General features: G+C 35.1%; 2 protein-coding genes and 1 pseudogene across 2 annotated transcripts; all 3 read right to left on the bottom strand.

Annotated features, from left to right (window-relative positions):
* Positions 1-912: 912 nt before the first annotated feature.
* Positions 913-3,705, bottom strand: LOC142620622 (uncharacterized; annotated as a pseudogene).
* A 1,017-nt stretch (positions 3,706-4,722) lies between these two features.
* Positions 4,723-9,765, bottom strand: LOC142619376 (uncharacterized). The gene is made up of 2 exons (XM_075792459.1): positions 5,655-9,765; positions 4,723-5,411 (listed from the first exon to the last, which is right to left on the bottom strand). The coding sequence occupies exons 1-2, from the start codon at positions 8,902-8,904 to the stop codon at positions 5,029-5,031; spliced, it is 3,633 nt and encodes a 1,210-aa protein (XP_075648574.1). The 5' UTR covers positions 8,905-9,765; the 3' UTR covers positions 4,723-5,028.
* An 8,675-nt stretch (positions 9,766-18,440) lies between these two features.
* LOC142620621 (uncharacterized) lies at positions 18,441-20,154 on the bottom strand. Its single transcript, XM_075793965.1, has 4 exons — positions 19,951-20,154; positions 19,522-19,653; positions 18,888-19,328; positions 18,441-18,824 (listed from the first exon to the last, which is right to left on the bottom strand). The coding sequence occupies exons 1-4, from the start codon at positions 20,152-20,154 to the stop codon at positions 18,441-18,443; spliced, it is 1,161 nt and encodes a 386-aa protein (XP_075650080.1).
* Positions 20,155-20,434: the final 280 nt, after the last annotated feature.

Here is a 20,434-nt window from a genome sequence, read left to right as displayed (position 1 = left end):
CTGCATGGGATGGGACCAAAAATATTGTACAATACATACCAGGCCTGGCAATACCTTTGCCAAACACTAATCACTACTCAACTTCTGGTGCCAATTTGTACTATTTCTGAAAGCCTGAAAGCTTGCTAATGGTTATCATGTCTAATTGGTCAGATAGGCAAGCTTGGATTTTAGTTCTTGTGCCACAAAACGCATGTGGGTCTTGCCTCTGGAGAGTCACGCACACATGCTAAGGCTATTGTCACTAGAAACACCACCTCGTCTGCTATTTGGCCTGTAGGTGGTAAAAGTCCTTGGTCCAGCACATCCTTTAATAGAATTTCTGCACTGTCTGAAATTGATGCCACTGTTCTCGATTTAAATGACAAGGAAGATAGGAGCTACCTTGGGTGCCTTCCCATTATAACCTTTAATGCTGCCACTCTAAAGCTATAAACGTCACATTTATCTGTTAATTGCATTGTAAGCGCAAGTTCTGCACAATTATAAAACAAATTCAATATAATCTGATGAAACATTGTCACCAAAACATCTACCAAACTAATCAATGTTGACAAATTTACAAGAACACAATTATTTGGCAACAGGATATGAAAACAGTTACTAATATGGGAAGCCTTCTTTTCATTAAGGGAAACATGTTTAGGCCAGAATAATAATTTAGATTCTATAAGTTAGATTGTTTGCTTACCTGGAGCCATGTAGCCATAAGAACCAGTAATTGTTGTCCAGTTTCTCTTATCTGGGTTCAACAATCTTGCAACGCCAAAGTCTTAGAGTCGTGGCTCAAACTCAGACTCCAGCAATAATTCACAGTTATGTCTCAGTGCACAATTGGTGGGAAGCAATCATGGTGCAAGTAAGCAACTGCATGAGCCACACCTTGCACCATTCTCACCCTTGTATCCCAATTCAGCTCCACTTTCCCTTCCGACCTGTTGACAATGCTACTCTGTAAACGGTTCCAAATCCACCTTTTCCAATGCAGTACTTCTCATTGAAGTCCTCAGTGGCCTTCACAAGATCCCCAAATGTGAATTTACCTTCTCTTTCCCATATCAATGACTCGGAGTTCCCATCAGTCTATCCAACTCTTCTGCTTTCTTCATCAAAGAATTTGGCTTTCTGGTAAAATATTATGAATACAGCAACAATAATTGCAAGCAATAAAAGGCCACAAACCGGAATGAGGACAGCAATTAGAAGTGTATTAGAATGCTTTTGCTTTGTGGAATGTGTAACAAGTTCTTGGTCCTGCTGCATTTCCACAGAGACCTGAGTTTCTGAGGTATGCATTTGCAGTTTCCTCTTCGAAAACTTTTCTAGTTGGGATTTGACCTGTTAACTTGTTATAAGAAAAATCAATGGAGCTGGGGCGTAGACTCACCATGCTCATAAATAATGCCGGGATCTCCCCTGAGACACTGGTGGAGCCAGAGGGGGCACCTCCCCCCCCCCCTCCCGACTCCTATTTATTTTTGTTATTTTGTATTAGTAGTCACATGGAGGGGGGGGGGAGACTTCTACTTGTTGAAACTTGAAAGTGACCAAACTACCTATTTCACTATTTTTTTATTTTATCTTTTATATCATTATTTACACCATTTTTACTATTTATGATATTTTTCACAGCATTTTATCTTTGAATGATGCTATAGATATTACAAATTTTACTACTTATGTCTTACAAATTGGCATGTCATCAATCACAAAAAATAATTTCAAACAATTATTCATTATATTTTTTTAAGTAACACTAATCATATTTTTACTCCATCAATTTGTAAATTTTTTAGTAGTTATGAATTGGTTGTTTTTGTTTATTTATTTTAATAATATGAAATATATTCATATTTGCTTACAATTGTTTATTTATTTTGTTATTATTGTTGATTAATGTTTTTTAGATAAATTTCACTTTTAATATCGTCTTTTAATTTTGTCCCCTCTAGACTAAAATTCTAGCTCCGCCACTACCCTGAGAGCTGGTTATGTGAAATGTTTGGACTTTCCAATGATGTAAGCTTTGCCAGGTTTGAAGGAATTGTACCTGAGAGTGCATTGCTGCTAAGGTCTAACAAGACGTTCAATGCAATTAAATTACCAAGTTCAGATGGTATTTCACCCAATAGGTTATTGTTGCTCAAGTCCAAGCTCAATAATCCCCCACAATTCCCAAGCTCTTTTGGTATGTTCCCAGTTAATTTGTTCTCAGACAAATCAAGTACCTCAAGCTGAACCAAACTGCCTAGGCTCTGAGGAATCTCTCCTGTCAGAAGATTCTTGCTCAGATTGAGCTCAAACAAGCTTAGATTTCCCAATGCACTTGGAATTTGCCCAGACAATTCGTTTGAGTCAAGGATTAAAGAGTGCAATTGAGGCAACCTATCAAGCTCACGTGGGATTTCACCCCAAAATTTTGTTTCTCCCCCATCTCTAAATTGGTTAGAGATCCACATTCTGCCCACTGCGGTGAGATAATGCCAATAAATTGACTGTCATTAAAAGAAATGAAATAAAGATTTGGATGAACCCCAAATGCATTTGTGATGTTGCCATTGAAGATGTTGCCATAAAATCGCACCCTCTCTAGTAGGGAACAATTTCTCAACCACTCAGGCAATGGCCCTATGAAGTTATTATTCACTGTGAAATTTTGAAGACTGAAGCCACTACACAATTCAGGTGGCAGTTCTCTAAAGAAGCTGTTGTTAGAAAAGCTTACGCTGTTTAGAGGACTAAATTTCCCAAAGTCGCTCGGAATATTACAGGCCAATTCTACTCTAACCAGAAGCTGATCAGATTGGGATGTGCTGAATTTGATGAATATAACAAGTGAAAATTTTTCTACAATTTAAACATGGGTTTTATGCGACTTATTTCATGATAATCCATATATAGGTACCCCATATCAAGATGCTTAATTAGGGGTGTGATTTAATTAGATTGGAGTTGGTTGTAGGGCTATAAATTAATGAATTAACCAAACCCTTTATGAACCTAGAAAAATCTTGTTTATGTTTGTTTGTTTAGTAAACAAGTTAAGCTCAATTCCAACATTAGGCTTGATTATCAAGCAAATCAAGCTCAAATATAATAATGTGTTCATGAACAAGCCGCTGAACATGAGGGCTTAAAGTAAATATATATAATACTATATATTTGCCTACTCGTGATTTAAAATTTAACACTTTGCCCACTTGTATTTAGCTCCGTTTGATCTCTGTTACCGACCGTTGGTTTTTTCGTTAAAAAACAACTTTTACCATTAAAACATAACATAACACGAATTAAAAAGTTAGTTTGAATTTTTTGAAAGAGCTTGCGCTAATATCGACACTTGGACCTAAAGATTACAGAAATAAGAAATCCGTTAAGAAAAACCCCATAAAGATTTCCCGACGACTCTACCAAATATATTTTTCGGTGTGCCCCTACATCTTGTGGATGGTTAGCAATAACTTGGATCATATCTGCCAATGGAGCATCAGGTTCAAAGCAAACCAGCTTGCCATATTTTACCAAAAAAAGAAAAGAAAAAAGATCCAGCTTGCCATTGTCACAAAGTGCATATATTTGATCATTAAAATGTGCAACATCCATGAATTTCAAATTCTCTGGATTGGCAACAACAACCCACTCACCTTCTCCTCTTCTGTTCAAAGCAGCTTTTAGTCTCACTCTAGTAAAAGCCAAACTATTCATAGGGCCAAAAATTGCGTTGACATGGAATGTTGACTCATCAAAAGGGTCCTTTAGAAGATTGAATTTGTGTACAAGGCGAAACCACTCTTAAATAACATAAATAATCCATTTGTAGGAAAAATTCGTAAATTTGTGAAGAGGTATAATGTTTTAATCATGATTTTACTATATATAAGAAAATAATAAGTTAATCAAGTAGCTTGATTTTACTATATATAAAAAATAAGTTCCCATAAAAAAAAAAAATAATAATAATAATAAGTTAATTAAATAACTCATGAACAAGCATGAGCTCAGCTTGTGTTTAAAATAAAAAAATAAAAACATGAACTATTAATACTCAACTCGGCTCGGTTTGTTTACAGCCCTTTGTTCATTTTGTACATTTTGAATCGGTAAGATGTATCACTTATTTCAAATTTTCTATACATGAATGTGCTGAGTTTGGTGTTATTCTGCATGTACTAAGATAATAATTTAGATGATTGTAAATGCATGTTTTACAATCACATGTCATGCCTCTCGATAATGATAGCTATATAAAGAGCCATAAAGGTTTTGGTGTTACATGAGGTTGCGATAGGGAAGTTCAAAACTGTTGTTCTTTTTTTTTTTTTTTTTTTTTTTCCAATTACAACGTAGTTGTAATTGTAGGTACACTAGGAAGTACCAACCAGTATGGTTTTCAAACTTTATTGGTAGCGACACTATCAACATGATTCTAACTCATAGGCCTCTCATTGACGCTTTCCAACCGGCATTCATAGGAGCATACATACACTTGGTCAAAAGTCAACTTTGAGCAGCCAGAAAAGAAAAAGGACAATAAGGATGTCGAGATCCTTTAGTTCATGTGCTTCGTAAGAAAATGCAGCAAAAAATAGAAAAATGGTTAGAAAGCAAATAATGAGATTGACTAGAGGAAAAATGATTAAGAAGTTAAGTCATGAACTTTCCTGGAAGGAAGACAATGGAGAAAAAGAAAAAGGTTTCTGGTATAAGTGAATTCAGGTTATGACATGTGAAGTATTGTATATATTGAATCAGGTTATGTACAAGAAACACTATCTAAGAAGTATATATGTGAACGCATATATTAGGAATGAAGAGCACCCTCACTAGTGCTCAATTTGTGGTCAGCCCCACATATTATTCAAAACTTTAAAAAAAAATAAAAATAAAAAAGGCTTATGTACCTCAAGGTACAACATTCCCATTTACTAGTTCCTACCTAGAAGCTAGAATGGGATTAAAAATCTTGAAAAATTCATTCCAGGCCTGGCACTACATCATCCATACACTAAGCTTTGATTCCAATTTGTACTATTTCTGATGCCCTGTAAGCTTACTAATCGTTATATTGTCGAATTGGTCGGACAGGCAAGCTTGGATTTGAGCTGATAGTTCTTGTGCCACAAAACGCATGGTGGGTCGTGCCTCTGGAGTGTCACGCACACATGCTAAGGCTATGGTCACTACAAACACCACCTCCTCTGCTGTTTGGCCTGTGGGTGGTGGGAGTCTTTGGTCTAGAGCATCCTTTAAAAGAAATTCTGCAGTGTCTGAAACTGGTGTCGCTGTTCTTGACTTTAATGACAAGGAAGATAGGATCTCCCTAGGGTGCCTTCCCATCATAACTTCTAATGCCACCACTCCAAAGCTATAAACGTCACATTTATCTGTTAATCGCATTGAAAGCGCAAGCTCTGCCCATTCATAAAAACAAAATTTCAATCCCATAACGAAACGTTGCCATCTAAAATATCTATGATACTAATCAAAGTTAACAAATGAAAGAAGAAAGAAATACATTTGAAACTAATCAAAGTTTACAAGTGAACAAGGAAAGACATGCATTTGGCAAAGGATGAAAAAAAAAACGCATATTAATAATATGAGAAGCCTTCTTTTCTTTTTGGGAACGTGTAGAAGTTAGATTGTTAGCTTACCTGGAGCCATGTAGCCGTAAGACCCAGCAATTGTTGTCCAGTTACTCGTATCTGGGTTCAACAACCTTGCAACGCCAAAATCTGAGAGTCGTGGCTCAAACTCGGACTCCAGCAATATGTTATTCACAGTTATGTCTCGGTGCACAATTGGTGGAGAGCAATCATGGTGCAAGTAAGCAACTGCATGAGCCACACCTTGCACAATTCTCACCCTTGTATCCCAGTTCAGCTCCGCTTTCCCTTCCAGCCCATACAATGCATTTCCCAAACTGCCTCTCTCTACATATTCATAGACCAAGTACATGTACCCCCTCATTGAACAGAACCCATAAAGCTTAATGATATTCCGGTGCCTAACTTCTGTCAACACACGAATCTCAGTCTCAAAACTCTGGCGATTGGCTGCTGGAATGTCAGTGGAGTCTGACATGTTGAGCCTTTTAACAGCAACAATTTGACCTGTTGGCAGTGCTGCTCTGTAAACGGTTCCAAATCCACCTTTTCCCACACAGTACTTCTCATTGAAGTCCTCAGTGGCCTTCACAAGATCCCCAAATGTGAATCTACCTTCTCTTTCCCATATCAATGACCCATAGTTCCCATCAGTCTCTCCAATTCTTCTGCTTTCTTCATCATGGAATTTGGCTTTCCGGTAAAATATTATTAATACAGCAACAATAATTGCAAGCAAAAAAAGGCCACAAACCGGAATGAGGACAGCAATTAGAACTGTATTCGAATGCTTTTTCTTTGTGGAATCTGTATAACAAGTACTTAGTCCTGTTGCATTTCCACACAGACCTGAGTTTCCAATGTATGCAATTGCAGGTGCCTCTTCGAAAACTTTACTAGTTGGGATTTGACCTATTAACTTGTTATAGGAAAAATCAATGGAGCTGGGGCGTAAACTAACCATGCTTGTAAATAATCCCGGGATCTCCCCTGAGAGCTGGTTATGTGAAATGTTAAGACTTTCCAATGATATAAGCTTTGCCAGGTTTGAAGGAATTGTTCCTGAGAGTGAATTGCTGCTGAGGTCTAACAAGACATTCAATGCAATTAAATTACCAAGTTCAGACGGTATTTCACCCAATAGGTTATTGTTGCTCAAGTCCAAGCTCAATAATCTCCCACAATTCCCAAGCTCTTTCGGTATGTTCCCAGTTAATTTGTTCTCAGACAAATCAAGTTCCTCAAGCTGAACCAAATTGCCTAGGCTCTGAGGAATCTCTCCTGTCAGAAGATTCTTGCTCAGATTGAGCTCAAACAAGCTTAGATTTCCCAATGCACTTGGAATTTGCCCAGACAATTCGTTTGAGTCAAGAATTAAAGAGTGCAATTGAGGCAACCTCCCAAGCTCAGCTGGGATTTCACCCGAAATTCTGTTTCTCCCCATCTCTAAATTGGTTAGAGATCCACATTCTGCCCACTCCGGTGAGATTATGCCAATAAATTGATTGTCATTAAAAGAAATGAAATAAAGATTTGGATGAATCCCAAATGCATTTGTGATGTTGCCATTGAAGTTGTTTCCATCAAATCGCACTCTCTGTAGTAGCGAACAATTTCTCAAGCACTCAGGCAATGGCCCTGTGAAGTTGTTACTATTCACTGTGAAATTTTGAAGACTGAAGCCACTACACAGTTCAGGTGGCAGTTCTCCAGAGAAGCTGTTGTTTGCAAAACTAACACCGCTTAGAGAAGGACTAAATTTCCCAAAGTCACTCGGAATATTACCCCAAAAGTTATTGGTGAAAAGAGAGATGCTCCGCAAATTAATGAGGCGAGAAATGGTATTAGGCAATTCCCCGTATAGCTGGTTAGTGTTGAGATCAATAGTTTGCAGCGAAGCCATATTTCCAATTGCTGGTGGGATTGTGCCAGTGAGACTGTTTGAGAAAAGTTGTAGAATCTGAAGGTTTGTGAGGTTCCACAGTACTAGAGGAATTGGACCAGACAGGCGGTTGTTTGATAGATCTAGTTGTGTCAAAATTTTCAAGTTACCTACCTCAGAGGGAATTGAACCTGTGAACGCATTATTGAACAGTAAAACAAGATCGAGCTTGGTCAACATGCCAATTTCCAGTGGAATTTTGCCAGTGAAAAGATTGTTCTGAAGCTGCAACGAGGTTAATTCTGTCCAATTGCTGAGAAAGTAGGGTGAGATCTCACCGGAAAGGTTATTTTCAGATAAACCCAAGTCGGTAACTTTGGTCAAGTTGGTTAAAGACAGAGGCACTTCCCCAGTGAGTGAATTGGAAGCCAGGGCCAAGTAGGTGAGTTTAGTACAAAAGCCTAGCTCAGAAGGAATTGTAGAATTCAAGGAATTCCATCTAACATCGAGATGCAAGAGCTCTGTCAACTGACCAATTGAAGAGGGAATTTTCCCTTCAAATGAATTGTTGTACAGTTCTACAATTTGAAGATTGGACATTGACCCAATATTTTCAGGAATTACACCACTGAACTTGTTTCGTCCTAGACGAAGATCTATGAGTTTGGAAAGCTTGGTAATGTTTGGGGACACTGGTCCCTGGAACAAATTGTCAGTTAGATTAAGGTACTCAAGCTTATCAAGATTGGTATATACCATTTCTGGTACTGTTCCATTCAACTGATTCTGGGCCAAATCCAAGTAAGTCAAGTTTTGGCAATAAAGTATAAATCCTGGGAACCCAGAAGTGAGGGAATTATAACCAAAGCTAAGCCAGGTCAACAAAGGCATGCTCAAGAACTTAGACCAGTCAGGTGTTTCTAAGTAGTTTGATCCAAGGTCTAAGTGCCATACCTTTTGAAGATTTCTGAACTGATAGGGAATTGTACCAGTAAGAAAGTTGTTGTAGAAGCTTACGTACTGGAGCTTTGTTAACTGGCCTATCTCCGAAGGTATTGGTCCGCTGAGTAAGTTGTTGCTGAGGTCAAAGCGAGTGACATTAAGAAATGGAGTGAAGTTGAACTGGGCTAGTGTTCCATTGAGGTTGGCACCAGAGATGATTATTTCGGAGACTGTTCCGGTTGAGTCGCAGACCAAGCCGTTCCATTTGCATAGGTTGGTGATGTTGGTAGAGGACCAAGAGCTGAGAAAAGAAGAAGGGAGGAGGCTGTTTTTCCATTTGATAAGAGCTTCTGCTTGTGTTGCTGGTGATGCTGTGCTGCTTAGTGGAAGCAAAGAGAGCAATAGAATCTGAAGGAGAAGGAGCAGAGGCTTTAGAATGGTTGTCATGCTTAGTTTTTGACTTGCACATGTCATGCCTCTTGATCTGGTTTAATCTTATTAGAGAGAGAAGCAAAGATAAAGTCCTCAAATCATCCTCAAGATAATGGTCAAATGAGACGGCGGGGTAAGATCCCCTCCCGTTTAAAATCCTCCATTTTTCTCCTTTTTTGTCTAGATGAGTGACATGTGGCAAGCAACGCATCCAAAGGTTAAAAAACACCCACCTCAACTTTGAATTTTCTCTTTGTTTTCTGATCTTTCTTTCTCTATTTCTTTCCGTCTCTCTCTGCCACTTTCTCTAAGTTTTTGCCCCTCTCTCTCCAACATCGTCACAGTAGCATGAGAATCAAAAGCGCAAAAATCATAACTTGCTAGAGAAAAAGGGAAAAAGCAGACAATAGATGAGGAAATCCCTTCAGGCCATCACCAAGTCCTTTTGCTCTATTCCTTTCAATGACTCTCGTGGCCTTCGAATCAACTTAAAAAGCTCAAGAACTCAAGACCCTTTTTGGTACAAGCCATGGCTTCCTCCTTTGGGTCTTGCCTTGAAGAAAGCGTGAAGAAGAAAGAGGCTGAGAACCCAGTTGTTTATTCCAAAACTTGGTGTCGTGGGTTCAGATCTTTCTCATTTGATATTTTGCTATTAGTTTTTCTTTGATTTTGTAGTGTTTGATGTTAATTGTTATGTTTTACTTTGTGGGTTTTGTTTGGTTTTGGAAAATATATAATGGGTATTCATCAAAACAAAAACAAAAACTGAAATGGGTTTGTGGTGAAGGTCCTTTTGAGGTGCAAGCGTTGTTCAAAAGACTTGTGCAGAAAGACGGAAAGAAAGAGAGAAAGAAAAACCCAAAAACAAAGAGAAAATTCATAGTTGAGGTCGGTGTTTTTTAACCTTTGGATGTGTTGTTTGCCACATGTCACTCATCTAGATAAAAACAGGAGAAAAATGGAGGATTTTAAACGGGAGGGGATCTTACCCCATGAGACGGCTAAATACTAAATAGGAATAGCCGAATAGCATAACTTAAGCAGTGAATCCGAGTGATTTTGATTTATGATTACCGCTCTGTTTGTTTCAGCATCAACATTTTCTGAAAAATGGTTCATTTTTTAAAGAACATTTTCTAGAAAACTATATCATTTTCCAGTGTTTGGTAATGACCTTGAAAATGAGCTTAAGAATGTTTTCTGGTGTTTGGTATGCAAATTTTTATTTTTATTTTTATTTTTTATATTTCTTGTGTAATTTAAAACATGCGTATTATGTAAACTAACTAATGTAATCAATATTAAAAAAAAAACCAAGGATGAATTTGGTTTTCATACTAAAATTTTGACAATAGATACAATAAAATTTAGTTGTCAAATTTTCATGATCTCTACCACTCATTTTACTTATATATATGGACAGGAACGTCCACACACACACACACACACATTTATTTATATATATATATATATATATATATATATATATATATATATATATATTAACCATTTGTCTATATACATAAAATTGACAGGAGAATACATCTTTAATAAGTACAAAATAACAATAACTTTTCATTGTTTACTCTTTTTGCTAGTACACTAATTGTCTACTATGGTCAACCAGAAATCTTTAATATTACTCAAAATTATGTATTTATATAATGTATCTACATAATATATCATCACTACAGAATATATGCTATCAACAAAAAAGATTATGCTATGTAAAAGTAATTTAGAACCATATAGGCACTATGTTTAAAATTTTCGTCTTTTACTTCATTCATCCATTCTTTCTTCTTTTTTATTTATATATATATATATATATATATATTTTAGCACTTTTATGTGCAAAAAAAAAAAAACTTATCCATGGAATCCATCAAACCAAAAGTTTCTTAGAGAAAAAATAAAATCAAGTTTAAAATTCAAAGTAAAAAATTGAGATTTTGGTAGAGAGGAATGAATAATTACCGCTGCAAATATGTTCTCTTTTGCAAGTTGGTAGAGAGGAATGAAATAATTACTGAGCAATGAGGGAAAAAAAATCTACTCAAAGAACTGTGTTATAAAGGGGAAGAGAAATATGGAGAGAGAGTGAGGGAGAGAGATCTATGGAAGAGGAGAGATCAGAGTGAGTGATAGTGAGGATGTGAGGAAAGAAAAAGAAAAGGGAAAAGAGAAAGAGTGAGAGTGAGAGAGCGTACTGTGAGATAGAGATTGTTATCCAAAAAATATTTTTGGAAAACAAGCTATAAAAAACAAGCCTTATTTTTATTAGGATTTTCCATTGACTAAAGATAGTTTTCCGTTGACCAGTTTTTTTTTGTACTACCAAACACTGGAAAATGTGGAAAACTATTTTTACAGAAAGTTTTCCAACAAAACAAACAGAGCGTACGAAACAGGATTTGCAAACAATGGAGAACTGAGTTGACTATTATATAAACAGACAGTGACACTCTCTCTCCTTAAAATGTTGCAGATAATATACATGCACCAGATACATGGGGTTATATTTTCTCCAACTAAACTAGTACATATTCAATGTTCAAACATTTGGGATGGCTTTGGAGTTTGAATGGGGAATCGATGTCTTTTTCATTTCTCTTTCTGATAAGATCAATTAATATTCTTAAAATAAAAACTTCACGTTTCAAGATTATTTTATATATTTGTTGATGTTTATATGCCCTACTCAACCTGACTGTGACTAGGCAAGTAATGCAACCTTAATTATTGCGGAAAATATTGTTGCCAGTGTTGCCAATTATTGAATTCAATGAACGATTATTGAAAGAGAAAGATTGAAATTAAGATTTGAGATTTGAGAGGTTGAAATAAATGAAAATTGAAAAAGGAAATTTCCCTCCAAAAAATCCCAATAAATACAACTTGACTATGATGTGGCAATAAACTTTTTTTTATTTTTTTTATTTTGTCTTTTTGCCACGTTAGTAATTTTTAGCAATTTTTATCCAAAAGATAATAATAGGAACTAAATGTATATAACACTGAAAAGTTAGAGACTAAATTGACACAATTAAAATTTTTGGAGTGAATTGAAATATAATATAAAGGATAGAAACTAAATACGTAATTTACCCTTATAATAAAGAAAAACGCTTACAACTCATAAACACTTATTTTTTACTCTTAAAATCAAAGATACATGTGATGAGGGTGTGCAAAATTTAAGTCAAGATGTGTAAAAATATTTTCAAAAGTAAGTATAAATTTTTTTTTATATACATATATAAATAATTGAAGTCAGGGGGTTCATTTGAATTCCTAAGGAGTGTGTGACGCTACCCTTACATTAAAGTGATCTTGGAGTTTATTTGACACATAAAAGAGAAGAGACGATATTTTAATACAAAAGTACACCATAAATCAAAAGTTTGAAATAATTTCTCTGGCCAAGTTTGATTAGGGTCAATTGGGGCAATTTTAATTTCAATTTCTCCATGGATCAAATTTGTATCCAAATTTAACTTTCCTAAAGGACTTTAAGGTCAAACATGATTTAAAAAATCGAACTAACTGGCAAAACCATTTTTTTCCCCAATTCCTAGTTTAATATGATATTATACAAGTTTGGGACCAATTTTGAGGTTTTTAAGACTAAATTGGTGCTCGATTCTTGGTCAGATTGGCTGGTCCGGTTTTTAACCATGAGGTTGAATTTGGGTTTAGACTTAGTCAATCTTAATTCCAAATCCAATAATATTTTAACATAAGTCACTAGGCTGATTTAGGAGTACGTGTTCGCGGTGCGGTTTAGCTAAAACATTACACCGCACTTTATTTTTGCGGTCACATGTGCGATGCGGCGTGGTTTAAAGTTTAGTTAAAACTATAACCACACTGCACTTTATTTTTGTGGTCACATATGCGGTGCGGTGTATAAGATGCAGTTTAAATGATTTAAAGTTTGTATATTTTTCAAATTTTGGGCTTTTTCTACCCAGCCCAAAACTAATTTTTCCCTTTGTTTTGGTCCAAGTTTTAAACTATTGAGTTAATTTTTCTTTATTTTGGGTTGGCTTTCCTAATCAACACTTGCTAGGGTTATCAAACTTTTTTTTTTTTTTTTTGAAAACTAGGGTTATTAAACTATTAATAATATATTTAATATTAAAAATAATTAAATATATTAATATATAGAGAGGGTGTGGTGTGGTGCGGTGTAGTTTGTGCGGTTTTCTTATTGTAAAACTGCAAACCACACTACACCATGCGGTGCGGTGCACAATTACTTGCGGTACAATGCGGTTATGCCATTTTGCGAGTGATTTTGGTGCAATTTTTGCAGTTTGTGCGGTTTGGTAAACACCCCTAAGCTAATTTATTGTGCTCTCAACGTGTAAATATAGTCTCCATTATCTTTTTGTTTTTTTTCCCACCATTACATTCATGGACCGAATGTTAGTGAAGTAGGGATTTTTTATTTTTTTATTTTATATATATATATATATATTTTTGATAATTCGTTAGATACAAGGCTCCTGGACTAGTGAAGTAGGGATTAGAGCACTCGCAACCCATGAGGAATTTGGTAAGCATATTATTTTTATCTTCTTCTTTCTTTCTTCTTCTTCTTCTTCTTCTTCTTCTTCTTCTTCTTCTTTTATTTATTTATTTATTTTTTTTAATTTATCTTACCGTTGAATATTCTACATCCATAAGAGGAGTGCTCTTCAGCCTCACTTCACGTTTTAAATTTGGAGGTGCACGGATTGTTGTCCATGTTCTATGATAATTTTTTATTGAGTAAAATATTAAATTTACTATTGAGGTCTGTAGCTTTTGGACTAATGGCAGGCACTATCAAATTTTTTTAATGATTTAGTGATTTACTATTGGTGACTAGATGTGTCCCAACCAAGCGAGATAATATACATATACATGGTGTTATATTTTCTCCAACTAAACTAATACATAGTCGATGGTCAAACATTTGGTATGGCTTTGGAGTTTGGATGAGGAGTCGATGTCTTTTTCTTTTCTCTTTCTAATAAGAACAATAGAACACTCTTAAAATAAAAACTTCACGTTTCTCAAGATTATTTTATCTTTTTGTTGATGTTAATATGCCCTTCTCAAATTAATTAATTGATATTAAATGAATAAAATTAAGTTTAGGTGTTACTTATGCAATACTGCGGACTTATAGCGTCTCTGGTAGATTAGGCATTTTCTCACTCAAAATTGTAGAAATAAATTTTTTTTTTTTTTTTTGGTCCGGAATGTGTGCCCTTAATAAGAAATTTTATATGAAAAACTAAAAAGTTGTAAAAAAAAAAAAAAGTTATTCACTTTTTTATCTTTCTATAAAAAGTTTCTTAATATATGCTTTAAAGGTATATGCTAATAAAACCCTTTTTTTTAAAGGTTAAATTACAAAATACATCCTCTAACCTTACTTAAAATTTATTTCAGTCCTATAATTTTGATTTTGATCATTTTAATGCTCTAACTTTTAGAGTTATTCAATGTAGTCCTATTAAAAGTTGGTAGTTAGTCACCAAAAAGCTGAGGGTATTTTTCTCAATTAAAAAGAATCTAAGGGTATTTTGGTATTTTTAAGCTTCTTAATTTTTTTAAAAAAATCTCAATCTCTCTCTCACCAGCCTCCATCACATAGTCGCTAGTCACTCATTACTTCAACTTTTCACTCTACAAGTTCGACCAATTTGCATAATCTAATCTTAAGAGGTACGATGAGGACGTCAATGTCAAGGCTGATGATTTTATCAATAGGTGACAACAGTTATGTTTGCAAAGGTTGTTGACAACAGGTTTGTTTTTGGGTAGTACGTACTTTTAGAGAGAGAGGGAGAGAGAGAGAAAAAAAAATTTTGTTTCAAGGATGCTGGGTTTTGGCTGAATGGAGATTTTTCCCATTTCTTTTCGCTGTTTGGTCGCTGAGAAACAGTTACTGGGTCTCTGTTTTTTTTTAGAAACCCGATTGGGAATTTCATTAACTAGAAATAGAAGGGTACAACCAAAGTTAATTGATCAACAAGGAACAAAGGAGGCTCTTCAAGCCAATTAGCCAAACTAGGTCAGTAGAAGACAACTTTGGACTATTGGCTAATGTACTGCACCATTTGCTTGTCTGCGTGTCCACTGGAGATCAATACTTCGAAACAGCCTGTACAAGCTTTGTTTTTGTTTTTTTTGGTTTTCTACTGTATTTTTTCACTATTCACAATGAGTAGGCCATAACGAAGTAAATTGCTGGTTCAAAAAGTTTTTTTTAAAGTGCTAGTATTTGGACTTGAACTAGAGAGTTTCTAGTCAAACCCAAGACAATCACCCTAGATTGGAGAGCTTTTATTACATTGCAAGAATCTTACTAATTTTTTTGATTTTAAAAAAAAAAAGTTAGGTGGGTAACATTAGTCTGACTAGATTTTTTTTTTTCCCTAGTGGTTCCTAAAAAAAAAAAAAGAAGATTTTTTTTTTTGTTACTTTTTTTCAGAAAATATTTTTTATTAATTTTTTGGGGTTTTAATTTCCCAAACTTAAAATTACCAGAATGTCCTTGTATTTTAGATTACCTATATAGTTCTTTTTTATCGAAAGGACTGCATTGAAAAACAGTAAAAGTTAAATGATTGAAAAAAAAAATTGCAAGACTTAATTGAATTTTAAGCAAAGTTAGAAGGTATAATTTATAATTCAGCCTTTATTCTATTTACTTACTTTTTTAAATTCACTTTTCTCCCTACTCTAATATTTTTTTTATCCCTTTTAAAATTAAAATTTTTCATTATTATTATTTTTTTTATTTAATCTGCTTTCTATATTGAAACTCACCTCCTCCACCCTTTTCACTTTTAGTTCACTCTCAAACTAGGGGATACTCAACAAATCAATGCACAGACCCTTAGACAAACCCACACATAGTCCATCCTAAACCTCACCAGCAAGACCCACCCCAAACCAATTCATGGCTTGTCTCAGAACACAAAGCACCAAAATAAAAGATATAGGAAAGAGAAAAACTAATCAAGGGCGGCGATGAGTTTCCTAGTAATTCAATGCACAGACCCTTGGGTCTTCCTCCCCCGCCGCCAAGTGCATGCGGACGTCAGATTAGCGTTGTGCTCCTTTATTTTTTATTATTTATTTTGTTGATCTTGTTACTTTTATGAGAAGAGTATTGCGTGTCTTTTTTTTTTTTTTTTTTTTTTATATACAAGATAGAATTTCTATTCTAACCAAATTTAAGTATATATGTGTGAAATTTTTTCATGGAGACTTGAACCCCGACCTTTGCCCCCACACTCTACTAGCATTTATACTTATGAAGTGACCATCGCATCAAGGATGTGCGGTGGTACGTGTCTTCCTCTTGAATGTGTTGATTGAGAGAGACGTTTTAGACATTGAGACGAGGGTTCTGTAGTTATGTGAGAAGTGAGAGAGACGTTAAGAGGAAAAAGAAAGAGATAATAACTTATTTCACCTTCAGGAATTTTTAAGCCAATATATTATTTTACCAATCTACAACTGCTCTCTTTGTTTGAAGAGTCATTGTAATTGAGCAAAAAATATCTCAATTTTAGAGATTGTTGAAATTGTATTTTAAGGATTTACACAAAAAAATAGAGATGAAATTGGGTTTGACTAATCTATTGGAAATGTTCTTAGGCATTCTTTTTTATTTTAACTAGTGCGATGCATAAAAAAAAGTACTAAAGATGAGATCTAATTGTTACAAACTCACTGTACTATGTGTGTATATGTGCGCGCGTGTATATAAATGTGTGTGTGTGTGTGTGTGAAGAAAGTACTTGTATGGGAGCAAATTTTCAAAGGATAAAACTTCGGTCCAATGCACTAGAGCACTTGATGGGCCACCTAACCAACACCTAACCAATTTTGAATATGTGTCATGTCCAATACTGCACTATACTGGACAAAAATTAAACCATTTTCAAATAACAATTTGAGCGAATATTAGAGCATTAGCATCAGCCTCTTCAACATTTTACCTAAATTAACACAAAGATAACTTCTTCTTCTTTTTGCTACTTTAACAGATTCACGCATACATTAGCCTCAATATTTATTTCTCTACTTCATTTAAATATTATTTTTGATCTCTCTAAAAATAAATAAATAAACAAGTTTCTTTTTTCTCTTCCCCACCCCTTTCCTAGTAACCTAACGAAACCTCCTTCTGCAAACTCAATAGAATATTCTTCAACAACATCACTAAGCACTCCTGTTGTTTAGCAAAATCAACACATTTTCACAATCAACAAAACAAAATCAACAAGTTGAACCCATCTCCCATCGTTTGTTGAACAAAATCCCTATTTCATTTCACATAAAACTCAAATCAAAATTAATTAAATTCAGGCACCACTGTCAAACTAAGATTACCGTCGAATTAGACTAGCCACCATTGCACCCACCGTCAAAAAGCACCACACCCACCGCCCAAATCAATGCAAACATCAACACAAACCCACAAAAATTAACTTTCAAACACCCAAATCTACCACCATCAACCAACTATGACCATTAAATCCAAGCGTTGCGGTTCACGACAGCTATGACTACCACTAGATAGAGAGTTGGACGCACAGAGAGAGAGAGAGAGAGAGAGAGAGAGAGAGAGAGAGAGAGAGAGAGAGAGAGAGAGAGAGAGAGAGTGTGTGTGTGTGTGTGCGCGCGCGCGCGTGTTTAAAGAATTTTTTTTTAAACATTTTTTTAGCACTAGCAAGGAACATTGTCTCACTATTAGTGGCAATTAATGTTAATTTTTTATTTTGTTTTGTTTGGTTGAGTCTAATGCATGGAGTTTTTTTTGGGTTTCTTGCTATATTTTTAATGTCAGGCTAGTTTGACTAGCTTGATGCAGGTGCTCTAAAGGCATCACATTCCTAGATCTTCCTAAGAGCATCCACAGCAGTGGAGCTAAAAATTTAATTATTTGGCATCACAAAAAGTTACTTTATCTATTTTACTTACTCACATGTTGCAACAGTGGATCTATTTTAGCTTTCAACACAATAAAATAATATAAACATCACAATAAAATAATATATTTACTACAATAAAATAATATATCCACTAAAATAAACAACAATCACAACTACCCACAACCGCTACTGCTGCCACTATCGCCACAGCCACTGACTCTTCCACCGCCGCCGCCACATAATAGCAAATAATCGTCTAGTGTTAACAAGTGATTTTTTTAACCCCAAATTATACTTATACAGTTTTTTTACTAAAACAATTTCTCAATCATCATGATAGCAAATAAGAAATTAGAGTAACAATAATATTTTTTTTTAACCCCAAATTATATATATACAAAACTCAAACCAAATTATGAAATGGAGGAACTTTATAAGAAAACATATAAAATAGAACACATATTATAACTGGAACAATGTGGTCCATAGATTACTCACATACATAATTCAAACCAAATTACAATAAAACTCACACACTCGCACAAGTTCCTATGACTCATGTTTCTCAACATATAAACAAAGAAGTTACTACAATTCGCCTTGCAATTCCCATAAATATTCAATGAGGTCCACCTAGAGTTGAAAATGAATTTCTCGGTCTCTAATGCGTCCATACCTCTTAATGTATGACATGAATCCATCACTTTGTTCATGTAACACTTGCATAGGAGGATTATCCACTCCATCAATTTGTTCATAATCCAAGTCTACCACTTCATTATCATCCTGCTCATCTTCAACAATTATGTTATGGAGAATTATGCACGCTTTCATGATCTTTTGGAGTGTTTCAAGATGGAAAAATCGTGCAAGTCCACGGACAATTGCGAAATGTGCTTGAAGCACTCCAAATGCACGTTTAACATCCTTCCTATACGCCTCTTGGGCTACTGCAAATAATTTTCGCTTAGGTCCTTGTGGAGTTGGAATTGTTTTCAGAAATGTTTCCCACTTTGGCTATATGCCATCAGTAAGGTAATATCCCATTGTGTAGTCATGACCATTGATTGAGTAATGTACTGCAGGAGCATGTCCTTTAGCAAGTTCATTAAATATATGAGACCGCTCTAACACATTAATATCATTATTTGTCTCAGGTAACCCAAAAAATGCATGCCATATCCAAAGATCATATGATGCTACTGCCTCCAAAATAATAGTTGGCTCACGAATATGACCATAATATTGACCTTTCCATGCAGATGGACAATTTTTCCACTTCCAATGCACGCAATCAATTGAACTTAACATACCCGGAAAACCTCGGCGTTCGCCATGAGCTAATAGTCTAGCAATGTCTTTATTGTTTGGCTTTCTCAAGTATTCCTCAGAGAAAACATCAATTACTGCAGTAACAAATTTTTTCAAACTTTCTAATGTAGTAGTTTCTTCAATCCACACATATTCATCTATCAAATCACCTGATACTCCATACGCAAGCATTCTAAGTGCAACAGTTATCTTTTGTATTGAAGATAAACCAAGTTTGTTGACACTATTTCTTTTTTGGACAAAATTAAGAGTCATGAGCTTCTAGCTTAGATTGAATATGGAGAAAAAGAGAACGCTTCATCCAAAATCTCCTATGAAATAAAGTCGGTGGATATTTTGGTGTGGGAGCAAAATAATCAAGAAAAAGCCTCTCATGGCCTACCAAATGATTACGTTGGATAGAGTGATGACGTTTAAGTTGTGATGTTTCCATAACAAGTTCTTTGATTATCTCATCCTCATTTGAGTCATCAAGAAGCAACTTGCGAAACAAAGAGCGATTTGTGGATGCAACCTTCAAGACAATTGGAAAGCAATTTTTACTATAGATGCAAGATTAAAGTCAAGTGACATAAACCACAACAATTCACGCACAAGTCACAACACAAACAAGATGAACCATAAATTTAAAGGTTTACTACGAAAATACTATAAATTTTAAGCCACTACAAAATACTACCAAAATACTATAAATTTAAAGCTTTACTACCAAAATACTTAAAGGCCTATATAAGCCACTACAAAATACATAAAGGCCTAAGCTACATCCAAAATGCAATCAAACCCATTAATTATGTGAACTTCGTCTTGCCATGATTTCCTCTTGAAGTTGTTCATAAAAAGCTTTTTGTGTTCCGGTCAAGCCGCTTGTATCTTTCATCATGATTCTCTCCTCCTCTAACATATATTGCATCTCAAATTTTTTCTTCTCAATCATGAGTCTTTCCTTCTCAAGCTTAAGTTTTTCTTCACTTCTTTCCTTCTCAATCGTAAGTTTTTCCCTCTCAATAAACATTTTTTCCTCTTCCAATCGAGTTACCTCCTTAATAAATTTCAATTTCTTGGTCAAATATTCCCCTACATCTATTTAGGTGGCTTTGTTCTTTCGGTTGGCCTTTTCGGCCTTCCTACCAATTGGCCTCTCAAAATTGGAATCGTCACCAAGTCTAGACCTATAATCCCCTTCGCCAATAGATGTTGACTTCGGAGTTGGAGGCACGGATGCTCTTGATCTTCTATTAGGATCGGCAAACTTTGGTTGGTCCTTTAACATAAGCCAACAATGTTAAAGAAGA

Source organism: Castanea sativa, chromosome 12, assembly GCF_040712315.1.
Source record: "Castanea sativa cultivar Marrone di Chiusa Pesio chromosome 12, ASM4071231v1".
Taxonomy (NCBI): domain Eukaryota; kingdom Viridiplantae; phylum Streptophyta; class Magnoliopsida; order Fagales; family Fagaceae; genus Castanea; species Castanea sativa.
Note: the sequence above shows the minus strand (reverse complement) of the source record. Positions and strands in the feature narration are given on the sequence as shown.